Source organism: Ranitomeya imitator, chromosome 8, assembly GCF_032444005.1.
Source record: "Ranitomeya imitator isolate aRanImi1 chromosome 8, aRanImi1.pri, whole genome shotgun sequence".
Lineage (NCBI taxonomy): Eukaryota > Metazoa > Chordata > Amphibia > Anura > Dendrobatidae > Ranitomeya > Ranitomeya imitator.
In genome coordinates, this window is record NC_091289.1 from 57,518,238 (window position 1) to 57,542,539 (window position 24,302).

General features: G+C 46.4%; 1 protein-coding gene across 1 annotated transcript in view; it reads left to right on the forward strand.

The window, feature by feature from the left end:
* The first annotated feature begins 1,956 nt into the window (after nucleotides 1–1,956).
* Nucleotides 1,957–24,302, forward strand: part of KDELR3 (KDEL endoplasmic reticulum protein retention receptor 3) — a 28,346-nt gene continuing 6,000 nt past the window's right edge. The window contains exons 1-4 of the mRNA XM_069736974.1: nucleotides 1,957–2,227; nucleotides 16,615–16,715; nucleotides 17,911–18,069; nucleotides 22,640–22,892. Of these exons, the coding sequence (XP_069593075.1) occupies nucleotides 2,137–2,227; nucleotides 16,615–16,715; nucleotides 17,911–18,069; nucleotides 22,640–22,892 (604 nt within the window). The 5' untranslated portion in view covers nucleotides 1,957–2,136. The remainder of the gene's footprint in view (nucleotides 2,228–16,614; nucleotides 16,716–17,910; nucleotides 18,070–22,639; nucleotides 22,893–24,302) is intronic.

The window sequence follows — 24,302 nt, forward strand, 5'->3', positions numbered from 1 at the left end:
AATTGATGCACTGATCAGAGTGCCATTTACATGACTGATGCGCTGATCAGAGTGCCATTTACATGATTGATATGCTGATCAGAGTGCCATTTACATGATTGATGCGCTGATCAGAGTGCCATTTACATGATTGATGTGCTGATCAGAGTGCCATTTACATGATTGATGCGCTGATCGGAGTGCCATTTACATGATTGATGCGCTGATCAGAGTGCCATTTACATGGTTGATGCACTGATCAGAGTGCCATTTACATGGTTGATGCACTGATCAGAGTGCCATTTACATGATTGATGCACTGATCAGAGTGCCATTTACATGATTGATGCGCTGATCAGAGTGCCATTTACATGATTGATATGCTGATCAGAGTGCCATTTACATGATTGATGTGCTGATCAGAGTGCCATTTACATGATTGATGTGCTGATCAGAGTGCCATTTACATGATTGATGTGCTGATCAGAGTGCCATTTAAATAATTGATGCGCTGATCAAAGCGCCATTTACATGACTGATGCACTGATCAAAGTGCCATTTACATGATTGATATGCTGATCAGAGTGCCATTTACATGACTGATGCGCTGATCAGAGTGCCATTTACATGACTGATGCGCTGATCAGAGTGCCATTTACATGATTGATGCGCTGATCAGAGTGCCATGTACATGACTGATACGCTGATCAGAGTGCCATTTACATGACTTATACGCTGATCAGAGTGCCATTTACATGATTGATGTGCTGATCAGAGTGCCATTTACATGATTGATGTGCTGATCAGAGTGCCATTTAAATAATTGATGTGCTGATCAGAGCGCCATTTACATGACTGATGCGCTGATCAAAGTGCCATTTACATGATTGATATGCTGATCAGAGTGCCATTTACATGACTGATGCGCTGATCAGAGTGCCATTTACATGATTGATGCGCTGATCAGAGTGCCATTTACATGACTGATACGCTCATCAGAGTGCCATTTACATGACTTATTCGCTGATCAGAGTGCCATTTACATGACTGATACGCTGATCAGAGTGCCATTTACATGATTGATGCGCTGATCAGAGTGCCATTTACATGACTGATACGCTGATCAGAGTGCCATTTACATGACTGATACGCTCATCAGAGTGCCATTTACATGACTGATACGCTGATCAGAGTGCCATTTACATGACTGATACGCTGATCAGAGTGCCATTTACATGATTGATGCGCTGATCAGAGTGCCATTTACATGATTGATCCAATTCTCTAGGAAGAGACAACATACTCTCGTGTGACCGCAGCCTAAAAGACACAGCCCTGGTTGACAAAGCCTCAAATGTTTCTAGAATACCATAAAAATAGAAATGGGGAGAATTTCATGTGTCAAATTGGAACCACTAGTGACATTCTGTATCAGATAGGTGCGATATTCTGGTAGGAACCAGAGCGGCGCCTTATGGTGACCATATTAGGCTACGTTCACATTAGCGTTTTGCGGGGTTGCGTCGGGCCCAGCCGCGGCGACGCATGCGTCATGCTCCCCTATATTTAACATGGGGGGCGCATCGCACAATGTGAACGTAGCCTTATTAGTGCAAACCTAGGTAGCAGGCACAAAGGTATAGCGTGCACCAGCATAACACTCAGTGATGAGGTTTGGGGGGCTCTTGTTCCCCTCATGAATAATGGCCGTATATTACACCTCAGTGGAATAAGTATTTGATAGTTTGCTACAATGTCACCATATTGGGGAGTCTGGGCTCTGCACTGCAGGGTGCTGAGGTAACTTTCCTGGCGTGTTTGTGCTGCCACCCGGCCCTTACGTGGCATATCCCAGTGTGGGGGGAGAGCAGTTTTGGTCGGCGTACTCTCTCTGCAGCCCCTTTAAACCGTCCTGAGTGATGTGCAGCCTCCCAGCCCATCTCCTCCTCCCATAGCATGCCGTGCCCCGGTGTCCGCACACAGCAGCCACGTCACCCGCCTGCTGTGGAGCCGCCGCTCTCCGGGCACCCTGCACCCCGCGCCCCCCGCTCTGCGCCCGCTCACTGCTTTGTCCCGGGCCGCGCCAAGTTTCCGGCCGGCCAGTAACTTGCAGGCTCTGGTTATACTGGTCACCAGTCTGCTAATTTGCTGGGAACAATGAATGTGTTCAGGATTTTAGGAGACTTGTGCCATTTACTGGCGATGATCATCCTGCTGATGAAGATGTGGAAGACCAAGTCCTGTGCCGGTGAGTTCTGGGCTGTCGGGGGGACGTTTGGCTGCTCTATGGGGGATGTGTAATCTTGTAAAAACTTTGTTTTTCTGTGTGATCTCCTGTCCAGACTCATCCGGCAATCCATCACTGTCACACGATTCCTCACTTCTTGTGTTAAAGGGACCTGACACTGGATTTTTTTTATTTAAACCAAGTCCCTCCTCTTAGCTATGTGCACACGTTGCGGATTTTGCTGCGGATTCCCAGCAGTTTCTCATGAGTTTACAGTACAATATAAACCTATGGGAAACCAAAAACGCAGTGCCCATGCTGCGGAATAAGCCAGCAGATTATTTTCCGCAGCATGTCAATTCTTTGTGCGGAATCAGCAGCGGTTTTCCATCTGCTCCAATAGAAAAATGCAGATGTAAAAACGCAGCAGAATCCTCATTAAAAACCGCGATAAATCCGCAGTAAAAACCGCAGCGGTTTTGCACTGCAGATTTATCAAATCCGCAGCGGATTTTTCTACGTGTGCACATAGCTTATGTGTGCACATAGCCTAATTGTCACTTCTCCACTGATTTCGGAACAGTTTTCGCTTTTCTTCTGTGCGTTTCCATTCCAAAGTTATGGCCCCTCGATAGTAAAGATGCAAATTTTCCCGTCAACCAACTGGGCGTATCCCATAGAACTTCTCTGTGGGCGTCTGCTTTATTTCCTGTGGCAGTAGCCAATCAATACACAGCCACGCCCACCGAGAAGCCTAGTTGGTTGACGAGAAAGTGTGCATCTTTATTATCAAGGGGCATAACTATGGAACGGAGGGGCACAGAAGAAAATGAAAAACCATTCCAGGATCAGTAGAACGGAAACAATGGGAGGAGCTACTGTTACTTAACCCCTTCATGACCAGGGGATTTTTCGTTTTTCCGTGTTCGTTTTTCGCTCCCCTCCTTCCCAGAGCCATAACTTTTTTATTTTTCCGTCAATTTGGCCATGTGAGGGCTTATTTTTTGCAGGACGAGTTGTACTTTTGAACGACATCATTGGTTTTAGCATGTCGTGTACTAGAAAACGGGAAAAAAATTCCAAGTGCGGTGAAATTGCAAAAAAAGTGCAATCCCACATTGGTTTTTTGTTTGGCTTTTTTGCTAGGTTCACTAAATGCTAAAACTGACCTGCCATTATGATTCTCCAGGTCATTACAAGTTCATAGACACCAAACATGACTAGGTTATTTTTTATCTAAGTGGTGAAAAAAAATTCCAAACTTTGCTAAAAAAAAAAAAAAAAAAAATTGCGCCATTTTCCGATACTCGTAGCGTCTCCATTTTTCGTGATCTGGGGTCGGTTGAGGGCTTATTTTTTGCGTGCCGAGATGACGTTTTTAATGATAGCATTTCGGTGCAGATACGTTCTTTTGATCGCCCGTTATTGCATTTTAATGCAATGTCGCGGCGACCAAAAAAACGTAATTCTGGCGTTTCGAGTTTTTTTCCCGCTACGCTGTTTAGCGATCAGGTTAATACTTTTTTTTATTTGATAGATCGGGCAATTCTGAGCGCGGCGATACCAAATATGCCTAGATTTGATATTTTTTTTATTGATTTATTTTGATTGGGGCGAAAGGGGGGTGATTTAAACTTTTATGTTTTTTTTATTTTTTTCACATTTTTTTAAACTTTTTTTTTTTACTTTTGCCATGCTTCAATAGCCTCCATGGGAGGCTAGAAGCAGGGACAGCACGATCGGCTCTGCTACATAGCAGCGATCTGCTGATCGCTGCTATGTAGCAGAATTGCACGTGTGCTGTGAGCGCCGACCACAGGGTGGCGCTCACAGCGACGGGCAATCAGTAACCATAGAGGTCTCAAGGACCTCTATGGCTACAATGGAGACGCATCGCCGACCCCCGGACATGTGACGGGGGTCGGCGATGACGTCATTTCCGGCCGCCCGGCCGGAAGCGGTAGTTAAATGCCGCTGTCTGCGTTTGACAGCGGCATTTAACTAGTTAATAGGTGCGGGCAGATCGCGATTCTGCCCGCGCCTATTACAGGCACATGTCAGCTGTTCAAAACAGCTGACATGTCCCGGCTTTGGTGCGGGCTCACCGCGGAGCCCTGCATCAAAGCAGGGGAGCCGGCATCGGACGGTATAGTACGTCCGATGCCGGTAAGGGGTTAAATAAATAATCTAAATTGCCGACTGATTATTTTCAAAATAGCTAGTTAATCCCTAACCGTAAGCAAGCATTCAGACGTCTATGTAAATCGGTCCAAGATCGGACCACAATGCACAGACCAGCCGTGAACCAAGTGTGAGCACACGGACTGGCCGTGGGTCTCCCGAACCAGGCGTGAATGCACGGACTGGCTGTGGCTCTCCTGAACCAGGCGTGAATGCACGGACTGGCTGTGGCTCTCCTGAACTCAGCGTGGATGCACAGACTGGCCGTGGCTCTCCCGAACCAAGCGTGAATGCATGGACTGTCCGTGGCTCTTCCGAACCAGGCGTGAATGCATGGACTGGCCTTGGCTCTCCTGAACTAATAATGAATGCATGGACTGGCCGTGGCTCTCCCAAATCAAGCGTGAACGTACCGACTGACCGTAGCTCTCCCGAACCGAGCGTGAATGCACGGACTGGCTGTGGCTCTCCTGAACCAAGTGTGAATGCTCGGACTGACTGTGGCGCTCCCGAACTAGGCGTGAATGCACGGACTGGCCGTGGCTTTCCCGAACCAAGCGTGAATGCTCGGACTGGCCGTGGCTCTCCCGAACCAGGCGTGAATGCTCGGACTGGCCGTGCCTCTCCCGAACCAGCCGTGAATGCACGGACTGGCCTTGGCTCTCCAGAAACAAGCATGAATGCTCGGACTGGCCGTGGCTCTCCTGAACCAAGCGTGAATTCTTAGACTGGCTTTGGCTCTTCTGAACTAAGCATGAATGCGCAGACTGGCCGTGGCTCTCCCGAACCGAGCGTGAATGTTCAGACTGGCCTTTACTCTCCTGAACTAAGCATGAATGCATGGACTGGCCGTGGCTCTCCCGAACCGAGTGTGAATGCTCGGACTCGCCGTGGATCTCCCGAACCGAGCGTGAATGCTCGGACTGGTCGTGACTCTCCCGAACCAAGCGTGAATGCTCGGACTGGCCGTGGCTCTCCCGAACCAAGCGTGAATGCTCGGACTGGCCGTGGCTCTCCCGAACCGAGCGTGAGCGCACCGACTGACCGTGGATCTCCTGAACTAAGCATGAATGCATGGACTGACCGTGGCTCTCCCGAACCGAGCGTGAATGCACGGACTGGCCATGGCTCTCCCAAACCGAGCGTGAATGCACGGACTGGCCGCGTCTCTACCGAACCGAGCGTTAATGCACGGATTGGCCTTGGCTCTCCTGAACTAAGCATGAATGCATGGACTGGCCTTGGCTCTCCCGAACCAAGCATGAGTGCACCGACTGACCGTGGCTCTCCTGAACTGAGCGTGAATGCACCGACTGGCTGCGGCTCTCCCGAACTGAGCGTGAATGCACGGACTGGCCTTGGCTCTCCTGAACTAAGCATGAATGCATGGACTGACCGTGGATCTCCCGAACCGAGCGTGAATGCACGGACTGGCCGCGGCTCTCCCGAACCGAGCGTGAATGCACGGACTGGCCGCTGCTCTCCTGAACCAAGCATGATAGTTCATGTATTTCTATGAGGCTGTCATACTCGGGTCGAGGAAGCCGCAGCCAGTCTGTGCATTGCGGTCCAATCTCAGACCAACAACCCTAAGATCTATATATATAATTGTCTAAGGGGTACTTCCGTCTTTCTGTCTGCAACTTCCGTCACGGAAATCCTGCGTCGCTGATTGGTCTTGCCAGCTGCCTGTCCTGGCTGCCGCGACCAATCAGCGACGCGCACAGTCCGGCCGAGAATTAGTCCCTCCCTACTGCCGTCCAGTCAGTGCCCAGCACCCGCTCCATACTCCCGTCCAGTCACCGCTCACACAGGGTTAATGACAGCATTAACGGACCGCGTTATGCCGCGGATAACGCACTCCGCTAACGTTGCTATTAACCCAGTGTGACCAACTTTTTACTATTGATGCTGCCTATGCATCTCATGTTAAAAATAATAAAAAAACAAAAAACCTGCTATTCTCACCTTTCATAGTCTGCTGAGGCGAGCGCGGCTGCCGCCAGCTTCCGTTCCCAGAGATGCATTGCAAAATTACTCAGAGACCGCAACATCATCTGGGTAATTTCGCAATGCATCCTGGGAACCGAAGCTGGCGGCATCGACACAGCTTTGCTGGACGCCGGCGGGTGAGTATATAACTATTTTTTATTGTAATTATTTTTTTTAACAGGGATATGGTGCCCACACTACCATATACTACGTGGGCTGTGTTATATACTGCATGGGCCGCTATATACTATGTGGCCTGTGTTAGATACTGCGTGGGCTGCGTTATATACTACATGGCTGCTATATACTACTTGGGCAGTGTTATATACTGTGTGCGCTGTGTTATATACTGTTTGGGCTGTGTTATATACTATGTGGGCTGTGTTATATACTGTGTGGCCTGTGTTATATACTACGTGAGCAGTGTTATATACTGCGTGGCCTGGATTAACGCATCGGGTATTCAAGAATATGTCGTGGCCTGTGCTATATACTATGTGACTGCTATATACATACATACATATTCTAGAATATCCGATGCATTAGAATCGGGCCACCATCTAGTAGGGAATAACTTTCTCGTTACTGGGAGTCAGTCCTCTGTGGCCCTCTTCGGTCCTGAGTATTGGCTTTGCAGGATCTGATCTTGAATGGAGCGGAGGTGCACATGCTCGGCCTTCCCCATTGTTGGGAAAACGGGGGATCGAAATGGTCGGGCCTTCGGCCATCCGCAAATTTCCGTATGCCTTATTATGTGATAGCTTGCTATTTTAGGAATAACCCTTTAAAATCACTTTCATTCGCGGACACGGTGAATTTCTCTGGTTCAAAACTATGGCACTTGCATCTAGAAATGGTGGGATATGTACAATGACTGTACTGGGGACTGGGCCATGGTAATCCTATATCCAAACTGCATGGGGGTTCTAGAGTAGGCAATCTTGCCTTGCGCAGGCGTGTACTACGGAGGACAGAGAATGAACTTCAATCCAATATTGCAGCCAGCATGCAGCCAGCGGGTAAGGAAAGGGTGAATCAAAAACCCCGCCTCCATGGCTGAAGATTGTTCCCTCCAAATTCAGGTGACAGTGTCCCTTTAAGGGTAGCCAGGGCCCTGGGCTGTTCAGACACTGTGGGCCCCCCGGTCATGTGACAGGGTCATGATATACCTGAACCAGATTATTCCAGAAAAATAGATGCTGTGTGAAACTATAACCTGTCAAACATCCATTGATCTAATTAATTTACCCTTCAGTTCAGTATATAGTATACAGTGTATAGTGACAGTGTATAGGTAACACTGCCTCACCAGTGATGTCTCTAGGTGAAGTCCTTCATCTTTCATCCAGCACAGACCGCCATCACTTCATCCAGCCAGGACTCGTCTCTGCAGCTAATACACAGTTATCTCGAGCTCCGCTTGCAGAACACATTACTTAATTTTTCCGAACTTCTACATTACACCACATGAAGAAAAAAAATAAAATAAATATATCACTGCAGTAATAATATCACTTAATTAGCCCATATGGTAATAATAATATCCCCCATCCTGGCCCCTGTGTATCTCATTCCTGGCTCCAGCCATATGTTCTCCCATTCTGCCCCATATGATCTCCCCATCGTATCCATCCTGCCCCATGATCCTGCACGATCTGTCTCCTATCCTGCCCCTAGTGTCTCCAATCCTGCCCCATGTCTTTCACTCTGCCCCGTGTCTCCAATCATGCCCTGTATCTACATTCTACCCATGTCTCCAATCCTGCCCCATCTGTCTCCAGTCCTGCTGCCAGTGTGTCCAGCATCCTGCCCCCAGTGTCCAGCATTTCGCCCCCAGGGTCCAGCCTCTCTGCCCCCAGTGTGTCCAGCATTTCTGCCCCCAGTGTGTCCAGCACCTCTGCCCCCAGTGTATCCAGCATACTGGCCTGGGCCCCCTGGATTGCAATAACAAAAAAAAAAAAAAAAGAGTTCTCACCTGTCCGGGCTCCTTCGGCGAAGTTCCCTCCAGCAGCGCGCACTCGCCGGCGACTGACAATGACATCAGACTCCGGCGACGTGCGCACTGCGGCTGACGTTAGCTGCCAGCCTCCAATTGGCTGGTGGCTGTTAACTATTGAGGTGCGGGCGCGCGCCCGCACATCGATAGCGTTTAACTGCCGCAGCGCCGGTAGGGGCCCGGTGAGCAGATGAGACGGGGCCCGATGCGGGCGCCCTCTGCCCACCGGGCCCATACGCCAGTCAGGGCAGTAATGCCCTGATGGCGGCTGTCAATCTGAGCGGTAGCCCAGGTCCCCTCACATCACTGGGCCCTGGGCTACCGCCCAGATTGACCCTATTATAATCCGCCCCTGACTGCAATGCACCACACGTCACTGGTAAGCCAACATCAGCTGCAAGCCTGTGATTGGCTGGCGGCGTGTATTGTAGTGCAGGGAGCCTGCGGGTCTCTGTGCCGCCATACACTTCACCTGAATGTGCGTGGAAAGACGCACAGCCAGGTGAAACTGGCGTCAGGGGGACCCCCTCCAGCACGGGCCTGGTCACACTTTTTAAATACAAACTGCAGCCAGGGGCCAAGGTTTTTCCAGATGACAGTAGACAATATCCTGTGTGGTTCATTGCAAGATCAGTTTTTGATATTTTGTTTATGTTCTTATACTGAATCCATTCCTATGTGATAGCCCCAGCGGGCAGATGTGGTCCCCAATAACAGGCCTAGTTCTATAATGTAACCACATTTGCATTCACATTTCCTTGAGGGAAGACAAGTTGAAACTTTTAGCTTGTAAAAACTACTGACATACTGCACAAAATGAGCTGCTTTACATATTAGGGTATGTGCCCACGGTCAGGATTTGATCAGGATTTGACGCAGGTAAAATCTGCACCAAATCTGCACCTGAGGTCACTGGCAGTTCACCTGTGTTTTTGATGCGTTTTACATGCGTTCTGTGTGCGGATTTGTGTGTTTTTGTAAGCTAAATAAAGATATACCAAAAAAAGAATTGTGATGTAATTTCTTGTCCAACCTCTTCATTTACATACTCCATTGAAGAATAATGTTTACACACACAGACTGATAGATGATAGATAGATAGAACTATCGTATCTATCTATCTATAAATTTATCTATCTATAGATATATCTATCGATAGTTAGATATATCGATAGATAATAGATAGATGATAGATAATAGATAGATAAATAGATAGATAGATAATAGATAGATAAATACCAAGCCCGATGTTTAGTAATAAATATAATAAAATGGTACATAAAGAGTTAGGCCGGGGTCACACTTGCAAGAAGCTCGCACGAGTCCCTCACCTCAATACCCGGCACTGCCGCCGACACTCAGAAATACATGCAGCCGCACACTCTGGTCCTATATAGCTGAACTCTCCAGTCCGAGTGCCGGCGGCAGTGCCGGGTATTGAGGTGCAGGACTCATGTGAGTTTCTCGCAAGTGTGACCCCGGCCTTAAAAGCAATATCTGTTTAATTAAAAAAAAAAAATTGAAAAAATGGCGTCGGCTCCTGCGCAATTTTCTGTGCCAGAGAGGGAAAGCCAGTGAATGGGGGCCAATGTTAGTAGCCTGGGAAAGGGTTAATACCATGGATCTTCCGAGGCTATGAATATCAGTCCGCAGCTGTATATTTAGCCTTTACTGGCTATTAAAATAGGGGGACCCCCCCTAAAAATGACGTGGGGTCCCCCTATAATTTATAGCCAGAAAGGCTACGCAGACAGCTGCGGGCTGATATTCATAGCCTAGAGAGGGGCCATGGATATAGTCCCCCCCGGCTACAAATACCAGCCGCCCCAGAAATGGCGCAATTCTGGCGCTTAGCCTCTCGCTTCCCACTCCCCTGTAGCGTTGGAACATGGGGTAATGAGGGGTTATTGTCACCTTTGTAAGGTGACATTAAGCCGGCTTAGTAATGGAGAGGCGTCGATAAGACACCTATCCATTACTAATCCTATAGTACTGAAAGGGTTAATAAAAAACGCACACACATGCAGAATTATTATTATTTATTTATATAGCACCATCAATTCCATGGTGCTGTACATGTGATAAGGGGTTACATACAGGGTTATAGATATCGTTAACAGTAAACAAATTTACAGTGACAGACTGGTACAGAGGGGAGAGGACCCTGTCCTTGCGGACTTACATTCTTCGGGATAATGGGGAAGAGACAGGAGGTTGGTGTGCTGCAGCACTGGTGGTGGTGAGGCCGCAGCTCGGGTGGTTGGTGAGGCGGCAGAATGGTTATTGCAGGCTGTAGGCTTTCCTGAAGAGATGGGTTTTCAGGTTCCGTCTGAAGGATCCAAGGGTGGTGGATAACCGGATGTGTTGAGGCGTGGAATTCCAGAGGATGGGGGATATTTGGGAGAAATCTTGGAGGCGGTTGTGTGAGGAACGAATAAGTGTGGAGGAGAGTAGGAGGTCTTGGGAGGATCGAAGATTACGTAAGGTAAAATAGTGGGAGGTTAGTTCAGAGATATAGGAAGGGGACAGGTTGTGGATGGCTTTGTAGATCAGTGTTAGTAGTTTGAACTGGATTCGTTGGGGAATTGTGAGCCAGTGGAGGGATTTGCAGAGGGGTGGAGCAGGGGAGTAGTGAGGAGAGAGGTGGATTAGCCAAGCAGCAGAGTTGAGGACAGACTGGAGTGGTGCAAGGGAGTTAGCAGGGAGGCCACAGAGGAGGGTGTTGCAGTAGTCGAGGTGGGAGATGATGAGGGCATGCACAAGAGTTTTAGTAGATTGTGGGCTGAGGAAGGGACGGATTCTGGCAATATTTTTGAGCTGGAGGCGACAGGAGGTGGCAAGAGTTTGAAGGAAAGGGCAGAGTCGAGAGTTACCCTGAGGCAGCGGATTGCAGGTGCGGGAGAGAGCGTGATGCCGTTTACCATAATAGATAGATCAGGTAGGGGGGGACCGTGAGATGGGGGAAAGATGATGAGTTCGGTTTTGTCTACATTGAGTTTTAGGAAGCAAGAGTTGAAGAAGGAGGATATGTCTGACAGACAATCCGGGATTCTGGACAGAAGAGAGGCGACATCTGAGCCAAAGAGGTAGATCTGAGTGTCGTCCTCATATAGGTGGTACTGGAAGCCGTGGGACTTTATGAGTTGTCCTAGGCCAAGGGTATAGATGGAAAATGTAGAGGCCCTAGGACAGAGCCTTGAGGGACTCCAACAGAGAGGGGGCGGGATGAGGAGGTGGTGTGGGAGTGGGAAACGCTAAATGTGCAATCGGAAAGGTATGAGGCAATCCAGGACAGGGCAAGGCCTTTGATGCCGAGGGAACAAAGAATCTGCAGCAGTAGGCAGTGATCCACTGTGTCGAAAGCAGAGGACAGGTCGAGAAGGAGGAGGATGGAGAACTGTCTGTTAGCTTTGGCTGTAAGTCATTAGTAATTTTGGTCAGGGCAGTTTCGGTGGAGTGGTGGGGGCGGAAGCCAGATTGGAGGTTGTCAAGGAGAGAGTTAGATGAGAGGTGGGAGGAAAATTGACCATGGACATGCTGCTCAAGGAGTTTGGAAGCAAACAGGAGCAGTGATATGGGGCAATAGCTGGACATAGCAGTTGGATCAAGGTTAGACACATGCAGAATAAAGTATTTTAATGAAATAAAACACCACACAGTTTTGACCATATTTTTATTGTACTGGTAATCCAAGCGAAGCCCTCGTCTCCTAGAAAAAAAGAAAAATAATAAACCAACAGTATACTCCCCGAGTCCGAAGTAGTCCTTAATAACAAGTGTCCCACGACGAGTCCAGCTCTGCTACATCTGGATGCCTGACATCCAGACATAGCAGAGCTTGTAGATGATCGCTGGAGATAACTCTCCAGCGATCACCTACACTGCAGCGTTATCACAATCAGCTGATCAGCTGACCATGAGAACTAGGCTAGTGACCGGAGATAACCCCGGTCACGTGCACGGCAGTTCTCACGATAAGCTAAGTTATTGCGAGAACTGCATTGGACGCGGACTTCCGGCGGCGGGACAGGTGAGCCCGCATGTAAATTAGGAGACATGCATAGTAAGCTGCCTTTACGCAGTTACTACGCATGTGACTAATCATTAGATGTGGTTTTACCGCATCTAATGATTGTCTATGGTAAATTTACGGCGCGGCGACGGAGCGTCACCGCATTGTAAACAGACATGCTGCGTTCTGAAAAGATGCGCCGCATGTCCGTTTACGCGCGTCTGCCGCATACATGTTTTAGCGCATAGTGGAGACGGGATTTCAGGAAATCCCCTCCACTATGCTGTAACATCTGGACCCTGCGGCTCTACGCAGCGTCAAGCACGCAGTGTTTCCTGACCGTGGAAACACACCCTTAGATTTTAAAGATGAATGCTGAAGCGTATTTTCTAGGGATGGGCAATTAATTTTCCCAAGGGGCCACATGAGAGGTTATGACTATTGTGGAGGCCGAACCAATAGGCTGAAATTAATTCTGCTCAATATTAATATTAACAATAATTATTTTATATTAATAGTATTACTTAATATTGAGCAGAATTAAGTATGCTGACATACCCCTCTATACTGTTTGAGCCAGCACACAGCCCCTTCTATATACTGTAAGAGCCCCCATGCAGCATCCCCATGTCCAGCAAACCACCATAGCCTTCCTGTGTCCAGCAGGAGACCCCCATAGCCTTCCCATGTCCACCAGGAGACCCCCATAGCCTTTCCATGTCCAGCAGGAGACCCCCATAGCCTTCTTATGTCCATCACAAGCCCCACAGAGCCTCCCATATATAGCATTAACCAACATAGCCTCCCCATGTCCAGCAGGAGACCCCCATAGCCTTCCGATGTCCAGCAGGAGACCCCATAGCCTTCCCATGTCCATCACAAGCCTCACAGAGCCTCCCATGTATAGCATTGACCACCATAGCGTCCCCATGTCCAGCAGGAGACCCCCATAGCCTTCCCATGTCCAGCAGGAGACCCTCATAGCCTTCCCATGTCCATCACAAGCCTCACAGAGCCTCCCATATATAGCATTGACCAACATAGCCTCCCCATGACCAGCAGGAGACCCCCATAGCCTTCCCATGTCCATCACGAGCCTCACAGAGCCTCCCATGTGTAGCATAGACCACCATAGCCTCTCCATGTCCAGCAGGAGACCCCCATAGCCTTCCCATGTCCAGCAGGAGACCCCCATAGCCTTCCCATGTCCGTCACAAGCCCCACAGAGCCTCCCATATATTGCATTGACCAACATAGCCTCCCCATGTCTAGCAGGAGACCCCCATAGCCTTCCCATGTCCAGCAGGAGACCCCCATAGTCTTCCCATGTCCATCACAAGCCTTACAGATCCTCCCATATATAGCATTGACCAACATAGCCTTCCCATGTCCAGCAGGAGACCCCCATAGTCTTCCCATGTCCATCACAAGCCTTACAGATCCTCCCATATATAGCATTGACCAACATAGCCTTCCCATGTCCAGCAGGAGACCCCATAGCCTTCCCATGTCCATCACAAGCCCCACAGAGCCTCCCATATATAGCATTGACCAACATAGCCTCCCCATGTCCAGCAGGAGACCCCATAGCTTTCCCATGTCCATCACAAGCCCCACAGATCCTCCCATATATAGCATTGACCAACATAGCCTCCCCCTGTCCAGCCAAAAATCCCGTGCACATGAAAAAAAATACCCACATACTCACCTCTCTCCGTTACCCCCAGGGCTCTGCTCCTGTCTCCAATGCACTGACTCTCCACAGTGCACAAATGATTGGTGAAAGAAGGGGCCGGCGGCCCGTCTCCACCAATGCATTCACCGCAGATGCAGACAGCGGAGACAGTGGTGACAGCGGGCAGTTGGGCGGGGGAGGGCACGGTGCAGCTTGTGGGCTGCTGTTTCAGTCTGCTGGTCAAAGGTGCCAACAATTTTATCTATCCCATTTTTGAGGTTTTGTGTAAAATGATGTCTAATTTACCCTTTTTCCCTCGCTTTTTTTTTGTGTTATTCCAGTACATACAAAGGAAATAAACATGTATATAACAAAACATGTGTAATTGCAGTAATTTTCTGGGAGAAATACTTTTCTGGAACAATTTCAAGGGGCCACACCTCAAATCTCCGCATGCGGACTCATCCGCATACAACGCATGTCCCTGCATACCCAATGTAAAAGATAGGTACGCAGGGAAACGCTGGACACAGCCGGTAGTAGGCGGAGCCTGGGCGGAGCTTCACGGAGGAAGCAAGGAGGAAGTACTCTGCCATCCGCAGCGCACAGGAACGCAAGTCTGAAACCAGCCTTACCCCACAGTTTTTGGAGTCTGGAAGGAAGCTTACATTCAAACAGGAAAAAAATGTATACATTCCAATTACCATATGTACTCGAGTATAAGCTGACCCGAATATAAGCCAAGACACCTAATTTTACCGCAAAAAGCTGGGAAAACGTATTGACTCGCGTATAAACCTGGTATACATGGCCTCATCATCCCTATCCTGATATACATGGCCCTCCAATCCCCATCCTGGTTTGCATGGCTCTTCATTCCCATCCTGGTATACATGCCCCCATCAGAAAAACGTTAAAAAAAATAAACCATTATAGTTACCTTCCTGCAGCGTCCTGTTCTGACGTGAGTAGCTGCTTTATGCTTGTAAGCAGTGCAGGTCAGTGACATCATGCGCTGCTTACAAGCAGAGAACAGCTCCCGGAATACTCACTGCTCTCCGGGCTGGCACTATGGGCGTGTGGATCAGTGAATATTCATTGATCTTTAATAGCGGGCACAGTAATCTCAGCCGCCGGCACAGTAACCTCAGCCGCTGGCTTGCTGCAGCGACCAGGTAATCAGATGTGCCCGCTACTTAAGGGAATTAATTTTCACTGCTCTCCACGCCAATGGGAGTGGAGAGCAGTGAATATTCATTCCTTTAAGTTGTGGACACACTTCAGATCCCAGCAGCTGCAGGAAGCTGGTGGTTGCAGCTAACAGTGTATTTGCTATTAAAGAGAACTTAATATTCACTGCTATCCACTCACATGGGCGTGGAATGCAGTGCATATTGATTTCTCTAACAGTGGGCACAAGGGTTAGCTGCAGCAGCCGGCTCCTGCCTTTTGTGAACTGCTGCTGTTTCACCACTGAATAATATCTGATCTGCAGTATTAAACAATGTACAGAGTCGCACTGTTCCAGCCCAATACATTGATTACATGTAGCCCCTGCGATAGTAAATAGGGCTCATTGGTGGGGGTGACAAGTGTCGGACCCCCACTGATCTGATATTGATGACTTATCCCAAGGACAGGACATCAATATGTTAGTTCCGGCAACCCCTTTGCCCTTTGACAATTTTGTGCTGCAGATTTGTAGATGGGCTTGTTAGTCGGAGTTCTTTGAGACGGGTTAATGCACTTTCAAAGCCAGTGGTTATCTAGGTAGGTATAAAAAGTTGGGTAATAACTTACTCAACCCTCTTAGAAATATGGAACCATAAGCGATTGAATGTTTTTTTTTTTATTTTTACATAAGCTGAAATATTGAAAGTAAGCCTTAAAGGGGTTGTCCAGGATTAGATACACATGGCTGTTTTTCCTTATCAACACAACACCCGCGCTCCTCAGTCCCATTGAAGTGTATATGGTCTGAGCTGCACTACCACAATTAAAAGGGAGTTTGTCAGCAGAAAATGGCCCTTCAACCCACACACATGCACTTTGTGCACCCTTGTAACGTTACGTCAGCAGCTCAATCAGCACAACTGCTGAGCTCAACCATTGGCTACATCGGTGATGTGTGCTCCAGTACGTCACCAGTGCAACCAAAACGTGAGCAGCATCGGGGAGTCAGAGCTGGACCCGGGAGGGCGAGTAGCTGCTCCGGTTGGTATTTTAGAGAGCGAGGAATCCACTTTTCTGAAAGTGGAAAACCCCTTTAAATTATCCAAGTATAAGTTGGAGACTGCTGGTCACAAGAATGGAGGTCCGGTGTCTGCCATTTAAATGGAGCATGATCATAAATGGGTGATGCTGCTCAAATCAAAGTCTATGGGACTGGCGGAGATAACTCGTTGTACTGTGCCGTCCCCGAAAGTCCTATAGACCCTGAATAGTGCCGCATTGTCCATGTACAAATTCTGGATGAATGGGTGATAAATGTGGAATATGGGAAAACCTCTTTAGGCAGAAGAGTTTAGACATAATATTTATTTGTATTTCAGGTATATCAGGGAAAAGTCAGCTATTGTTCGCTTTGGTATTTACAACGCGCTACTTGGATTTGCTGACCACATTCATATCTGCCTATAACACAGTGATGAAGGTAAGAAGAGGTTTGCACCCCGCAAAGTTACCAATTATTCCTACTATAAATATTAATTTTATTGGAAACAAGTGGAGAAGGGGAAAAAAGGAGAGTCAGCTCACCGTTGATGCAGCCACAATCCTGCTGGGAAGCGCACGGAAAAGCCTGGCAAACGAAGAGGAAAATCCAACATAGAAGCAGGTAAATAAAATGTACAATTTTAATGAAGAAATAAATCACATCCATAAAAACATGGTAAGTGCAGTTCTGGTCAAAGTTCATACAACCGACGTGTTTCACCTCCGATGAGCCCTATTCATGGTTGTTTAGATAGTGTGAACAAGCACAGTTCTGAGAATAAAAGTTTTAGTCTCAGAACTGTGCTTGTTCACGCTGTCTTAACAACCATGAATAAGTCTCATCGGAGCTGAAACGCGTCGGTTGTATCCACTGTGTTTTATTCTCAGAACTGTGCTTGTTCATGCTGTCTTCACAACCATGAATAAGTCTCATCGGAGCTGAAACGCGTCGGTTGTATCCACTGTGTTCTCAGAACTGTGCTTGTTCACGCTGTCTTAACAACAATGAATAAGTCTCATCGGAGCTGAAACGCATCGGTTATATCCACTGTGTTCTCAGAACTGTGCTTGTTCACACTGTCTAAACAACCATGAGGTTCATCGGAGCTGAAACGCGTCGGTTGTATCCACTGTGTTCTCATAACTGTGCTTGTTCACGCTGTCTTAACAACCATGAATAAGTCTCATCGGAGCTGAAACACGTCGGTTGTATCCACTGTGTTCTCAGAACTGTGCTTGTTCACGCTGTCTTAACAACAATGAATAAGTCTCATCGGAGCTGAAACGCGTCGGCTGTATCCACTGTGTTTTATTCTCAGGACTGTGCTTGTTCACACTGTCTAAACAACAATGAATAAGGTTCTTCGGAGCGGAAACGCATCGGTTGTATCCACTGTGACCAGAACCGCACTTACCATGTTTTTATGGATGTGATTTATTTCTTCAATAAAATTGGACATTTTATTTACCCGAACAATGTGTAGTGTTTACATCCAGCCACCACCAGGGGGTACCAGATATGAGACCCCCACCAATCTGATGCTGCTGACTGAGCCACCAGTATCTAAGCAGTGGATAACTCCTATCAGCCCACTGCGGCCTGTAACACCACATATTATCTCATTTTTCCATAGATCGTGTTCTTGCTTTGTGCATATATCACAATTTATCTGATCTACATAAGGTTTCGAAAGACGTATGACAGTGAGAACGATACCTTCCGACTGGAATTTCTCTTGGTGCCCGTTATTGGGCTTTCCTTCTTAGAAAACTATGAATTTACACCATTGGAGGTAAGAGACGAAATTCTAGAATGCAGGAGCGCTGTCTCCAATAGTCTAATATCATATCTGACACAAATTGTCCATTTTTAATTCTTAAGTGAATGAAACACATCATTAGTATTCCATACAAACAGCTGAAAAAATAGTATCACAAGTATGTCACTGAATGCAGTCTGTCTGTACTATAGAATTATAAAGAAATGTAAAAAAGTAGATCTACTTAAGGACGACAGCGCTGCAGCCAATCACTCTGCTGATGTAGACAGCATAAGCCACAGAGTTCACCGATTGGCTGCAGCGCTGTCAACGTGAAGTCATTCCTGCTGCCAAACAAGAGAGATCGGGGCAGCTACGGACACCAAGGAGGGCAAGTATAGTGTGACTTGCTTAACAAGGAACTGAACCTGGATTAGAAAGTTTTCTGAAAGTTTAAAACTTCTGTAATTTTTTTTAATCGTGTTGATTGTGTTCAGATTTTAGTTGCATTAAATAGTATCCCACACTATGGAAAGTGTACAGTGATTATCCTGCAAGTATCGTACTCGAGAACTTTAATATTGACTAAGGCTGGTTTCACATTTGCGTTTTTTTTTTGCGTTTTTGCGCAAAAAACGCATGCGTTTTTTCCCCCATACTTAACATTAAAAATGCATGCGTTTTTTTGCATGCGTTTTGACTCGTTTTGACAACGCATGTGTTTTTTCTCTGCATGCGTTGTGTTGCAGAAATGCAACATGTAGTAATTTTAGCGGCGTTTTTTTTTTTTGCCGCACAAAAAACGTATTGATGTCTATGTAAACGCATGCGTTTTTAAGCACATGCGTTTGCATGCGTTTTTATAGAAAAACACAAGAATACACACTGAAAAGCCACCCCCCAACCCTAACCCTAGGGATCCTAACCCTAAGGGTTAGGATCCCTAGGGTTAGGGTTAGGATCCCTAGGGTTAGGGCGAGGGTTGGGGTTAGAGTTTGTGTTAGAGTTTGTGTTAGGGTTAGAGTTTGGGTTAGCGTTAGAGTTTGTGTTTTAGGGTTTGGGTTAGAGTTTGTGTTTTAGGGTTAGGGTTAGAGTTTGTGTTTTAGGGTTAGAGTTTGTGTTTTAGGGTTAGGATCCCTAGGGTTACTAGGGATCCTAACCCTAACCCTAGGTATTTGTTTATAGTGGGTTTTCTAGTTGATTTTGATGATTGGCAGCTGTCACACACTTCTCATCATGCGTTTCAAAAACGCAAACGCAGGAAAAAATGCATGTAAACGCGTCAAAACACTGCGTTTGTGTTAAAACATGCAAAAACGCATGCGCCTAAAAAAAGCAGCGTTTAAACGCGTTTTTTCACCAAATGCGTTTGCTTTTAAAACGCAAATGTGAAACCAGCCTAAGGTGTTACTGGTGTTTGCTAGTTGGAAGGTGGGATTGGTGCAGAACCAAGTCTCAGGTACATTATTATATCCCTATAGGGCCTTCTATATTTCAGTGTGGGACTTTTCATGAGCCATATAGTCCGAACTATCTCCTCCAGTCTGTGGAATAAAACTTGGGGCTCATACACACACATCTGTCATGGCTGTGCTTACACGTACCCCTAGGATCCTGCAGGTGCTCCATGCCATGTAAGCCTCTACAACACCCAGATGCTTGTCTACCCCTAGTCTTTTCCTTATGTGCCTCTGTGTCTGGGGTTGCAGCTCAGCGCCACTGATTTTAATGGGGCTGCATTGTCATACTAAGCATAGCCAAACCTACAGAGAGCAAGCCACTGTGCATGGGTAATCAATAAAGGGTCCACGGCCCTCCACTGCCCCTAGTTGTGATGATTAGCAGGGTCAGACTTCCTTTGTTAAATATTGAAATTTATTTGCAAAGATAAAAACATCAATGCTTTACTCAATAAACGAAAACCTTGAATCCTTTTCTCTTAAAGGGAATTTGTTACCAAATTTTTGCTCCATCTGAGAGTAACATATTGTAGGTGCAGAGTCCCCGATTCCAGTGATGTGTCACTTAGTGGGCTGCTTGCTGTCATTTTGATAAAATCACTGTTTTTTCTGCTGGAGATCTAGCAGAGCGTTGGCTGCTGAGCGCTGTATAACCCCGCGCACATCACTAATTGGCTGCTTCCTGTGTACACTGCATAGGCAGAAAACTGTCACTCTTTGGAGGGGGCAAAGTTATGCACAGATCATGTATATATGATTAACTACCTGGCCGCAGGTGTACTCGTTCTCTAGTGGTAACCTCTTCATGATAAAAAAAAAGTTGTGTTTTATCAATACTACACTAAGCAGACCAGTAAGATACATCGCTGGAATCAGGGTCTCTGACTCTACTTTCTGCTGGTCTCAGATTAGGTGGTAAAAACTGGATGACAGATTCCCTTTAACGCCTTTTCTGCCAGCTGACGGGATAGTAAGTCAGCAGGCAGAACCCCCGCTTTGAGGTGGGCTCCGGCGGTGAGCCCCCCTCAAAGCCGCAACATGTCAGCTGTTTTGTACAGCTGACATGTGCGCACAATGAGCGCGAGCAGAATCGCGATCCACCCGCGCCCATTAACTAGTTAAATGCCGCTGTCAAATGCTGACAGCGGCATTTAACTAGTGCTCCCGGCCGGAAGTGCTCGCACTCGTCACATGATCGGGGGTCAGCGGTGCATTGCCATAACAACCCGAGGTCTCGAGACCTCTATGGTTGTTGATGGCCGATTGCTTTGAGCGCCACCCTGTGGTCGGCGTTCAAAGCAACCCTGCATTTCTGCTACATAGAGGTGATCTGTGCTTCACCTCTATGTAGCAGAGGCGATCGTGTAGTGCATGCTTCTAGCCTCCTATGGAGGCTATTGAAGCATGCCAAAATTTAAAAAAAAAAAGTGTTTAAAAACATAAAAAAAAATAAAAAATATATAAAAGTTTAAATCACCCCCCTTTCGCCCCAATCAAAATAAAAAAAAAAAAAAAAAAATCAAACCTACACATATTTGGTATCGCCGTGTTCAGAATCGCCCGATTAATAAAAACAAAGGATTAACCTGATCGCTAAATGGCGTAGCGAGAAAAAAAATCGAAACGCCAAAATTACGTTTTTTGGGTCGCCGCAAAATTGCATTAAAATGCAATAACGGGCGATTAAAAGAATGTATCTGCACCAAAATGGTATCATTAAAAACGTCAGCTCGGCATGCAAAAAATAAGTCCCCAGATCACAAAAAATGGAGACGCTACCGTTATCGGAAAATTGCGCAATTTATTTTTTTTTAGCAAACTTTGGAAGTTTTTTTCACCACTTAGATAAAAGAGAACCTAGACATGTTTGGTGTCTATGAACTCATAATGAGCTGGAGAATCATAATGGCAGGTTAGTTGTAGCATTTAGTTAACCTAGCAAAAAAGCCAAACAAAAAACAAGTGTGAGATTGCACTTTTTTTTGCAATTTCATTGCACTTGGAATTTTGTTCCCATTTTCTGTTACACGACATGGTAAAACCAATGGTATCGTTCAAAAGTGCAACTCGTCCCGCAAAAAATAAGCCCTCACATGGCCGTATTGATGGAAAAAATAAAAAAGTTATGGCTCTGGAAATAAGGGAAGAGAAAAACGAAAAAAGCTTCGGGGTGAAGGGGTTAAAGGGTTATCCGGGACTATTTTATTTTTTTCTCATAAGCCTAAGACATGAAAGGCAGGTTGTTGCTAACTTCAAGCCTGTTCTGCCCGGCGCTGGCTCATTGCAATCACACACTGCTCCTGACGGCGATTCTGCTGCTTCACGTCAATAGAGCAGCTCTTCCTCTTCCGGGCTGCAATGCCGACGTCATGTTGATTGACAGTGGGGTCCCTGCAGATATGCTGCGGGTAGCCAGCTGTCAATCAGTATGACATCATCTGTCACGCCCCATCAGCAGAGCAGCCCAGAAGAGGAAGAGCTGCTCTGAATCACTGGCAGGAGCCGTCTGTGACCTTTCTGAGCTGACAGAAATCAGCGTAGGGCATAGCATTCAGATAATTAGCAACTACCTGCCTGTAAGTTCTTAGGCTCATAAGGAAACAGCAAAATAGTCCCGGATTATCCCTTTAAAGTAGACACTTGCCATTTTGTAGAAATATCACCCAATGGGCATCATGCAACCATGTAATCTAGATGCCAACAAGCATCCAAGTGAACAAATGGCTGAATTAGGTGCAGAGGGGAGGGGGATTACATGTGTAACTGCTCAAAGACCCCTTAAATGTGACAAGGAGCACATAGCTCAAAGAAGTAACCACCCTCTGCAGCAGCGGTAGGGGTGCATGTAAAAAGCCCGACCCGAGCAGGACGGTTTCATGTAGTTTTATGCAGCTGTCACGCCCAGGGAGGAAAGACATTAACACACTGGGATCTTTGCCTTTTCAGTTCCCCCCTCTATTACATGGGCACAAAGCGAGGAAATGAAACTTTTTCATCATATTTTATTCAAATTTTTTTTTACTAACAAGACATCAATTTAGAGTAAATCAGACCTTACACTGAAGAAATGTGACATTTGAGTAGTCTCCAGGAAGCATTTGCTGACACAATCTTTTGTTACAGTATATTTATGTTTCTTTTAGATACTTTGGACTTTTTCGATTTACCTGGAATCTGTGGCAATTCTGCCCCAGCTCTTTATGATCAGTAAGACGGGAGAAGCAGAATCCATCACCACCCACTACCTCTTCTGTTTGGGCTTATATCGTGTGCTCTATTTGGCCAACTGGATCTGGCGCTACCACACAGAGAAGTTCTATGACCAGATAGCCGTGGTGTCAGGAGTGGTGCAGACCATCTTCTACTTTGACTTTTTCTACCTCTACATCACGAAGGGTAAGAATTCAAAATTGAGGGGAGCAAACTAACCTACAAGACCTCAATCAGACGTCCGTTTTTCATGTATATGTTCTGTGATTTTGATGGATAGAACATGTACCTATGAGGCTGGGTGTCCTCCATCCGGAACTAGCAGCGATTTGGACTCAGCGCATGTTCTCTGCGCCCATAGCGCTGCTGTGTATTGAACGCATGTAAATCCGCATTTGTTCACTGAACCATGCAGATTCACCGCATCCAATACATTTCTCTGCAAAAGAAATTGACATACTGCGGTCTGGAAAGATGCACCACATGTCCGTCTCCACGGGTGAATCGCGGGTATCTGTGAAAGCATAGTGGACATGGATTTCTAGAAATTCCATCCATTATTCTGTAACATCTGGCCACTGCGGGATTGACACTGCAGAAATACCCAGAGTCAAACCTGCAGCAGCTCCTGATCATGGGCACATACCCTAATAATCTATGGGTCGGTGTTTTTGCAAACCATTTTTGATGCGAGTTACAGATAAAAAATAGACCATACAAGTCTCAATATCCGTGTGCTGTTCATTTTTAACATTGCAATAGATAGGAAAAGCTCGTCAATTTTTTGATGGTGGAAAATAAAATGACAATTTGAAATCAAAATTTGGTCTAGCACATTGGCCCACTTTTTTTTTCACATACAAGAAAAAAAAACAGATGGCTGAATGAAGCCGAAATGATAGCAAACTGTATCAAATCAAATTATAGAAACTATCTGCTTCCTATTTACCGTATATACTCGAGTATAAGCCGACCCGAGTATAAGCCGACCCCCCTAATTTTGCCACAAAAAACTGGGAAAACTTATTGACTCGAGTATAAGCCTAGGGTGGAAAATGCAGCAGCTACTCGTAAATTTCAAAAATAAAAATAGATGCTCCATACCATTCATTATTGCCCCATAGATGCTCCATATACAACTGTGCTATATATAATGCTCTATACCGTTCATTATGGCCATATAGATGCTCCATATAAAGCTGTGCCACATATAATGCTCTGCACCGTTCATTATGGCCCCATAGATGCTCCTTATAAAGCTGTGCCATATATATATATTGCTCTGCACCGTTGATTATGGCCCCATAGATGCTCCTTATAAAGCTGTGCCCCATATACGGTATATTGCTCTGCACCGTTCATTATTTCCCCATAGATGCTCCTTATAAAGCTGTGCCATATATAATGCTCTGCACCGTACTTTTTGGCCCCATAGATGCTCCTTATACAGGTCCTTCTCAAAAAATTAGCATATAGTGTTAAATTTCATTATTTACCATAATGTAATGATTACAATTAAACTTTCATATATTATAGATTCATTATCCACCAACTGAAATTTGTCAGGTCTTTTATTGTTTTAATACTGATGATTTT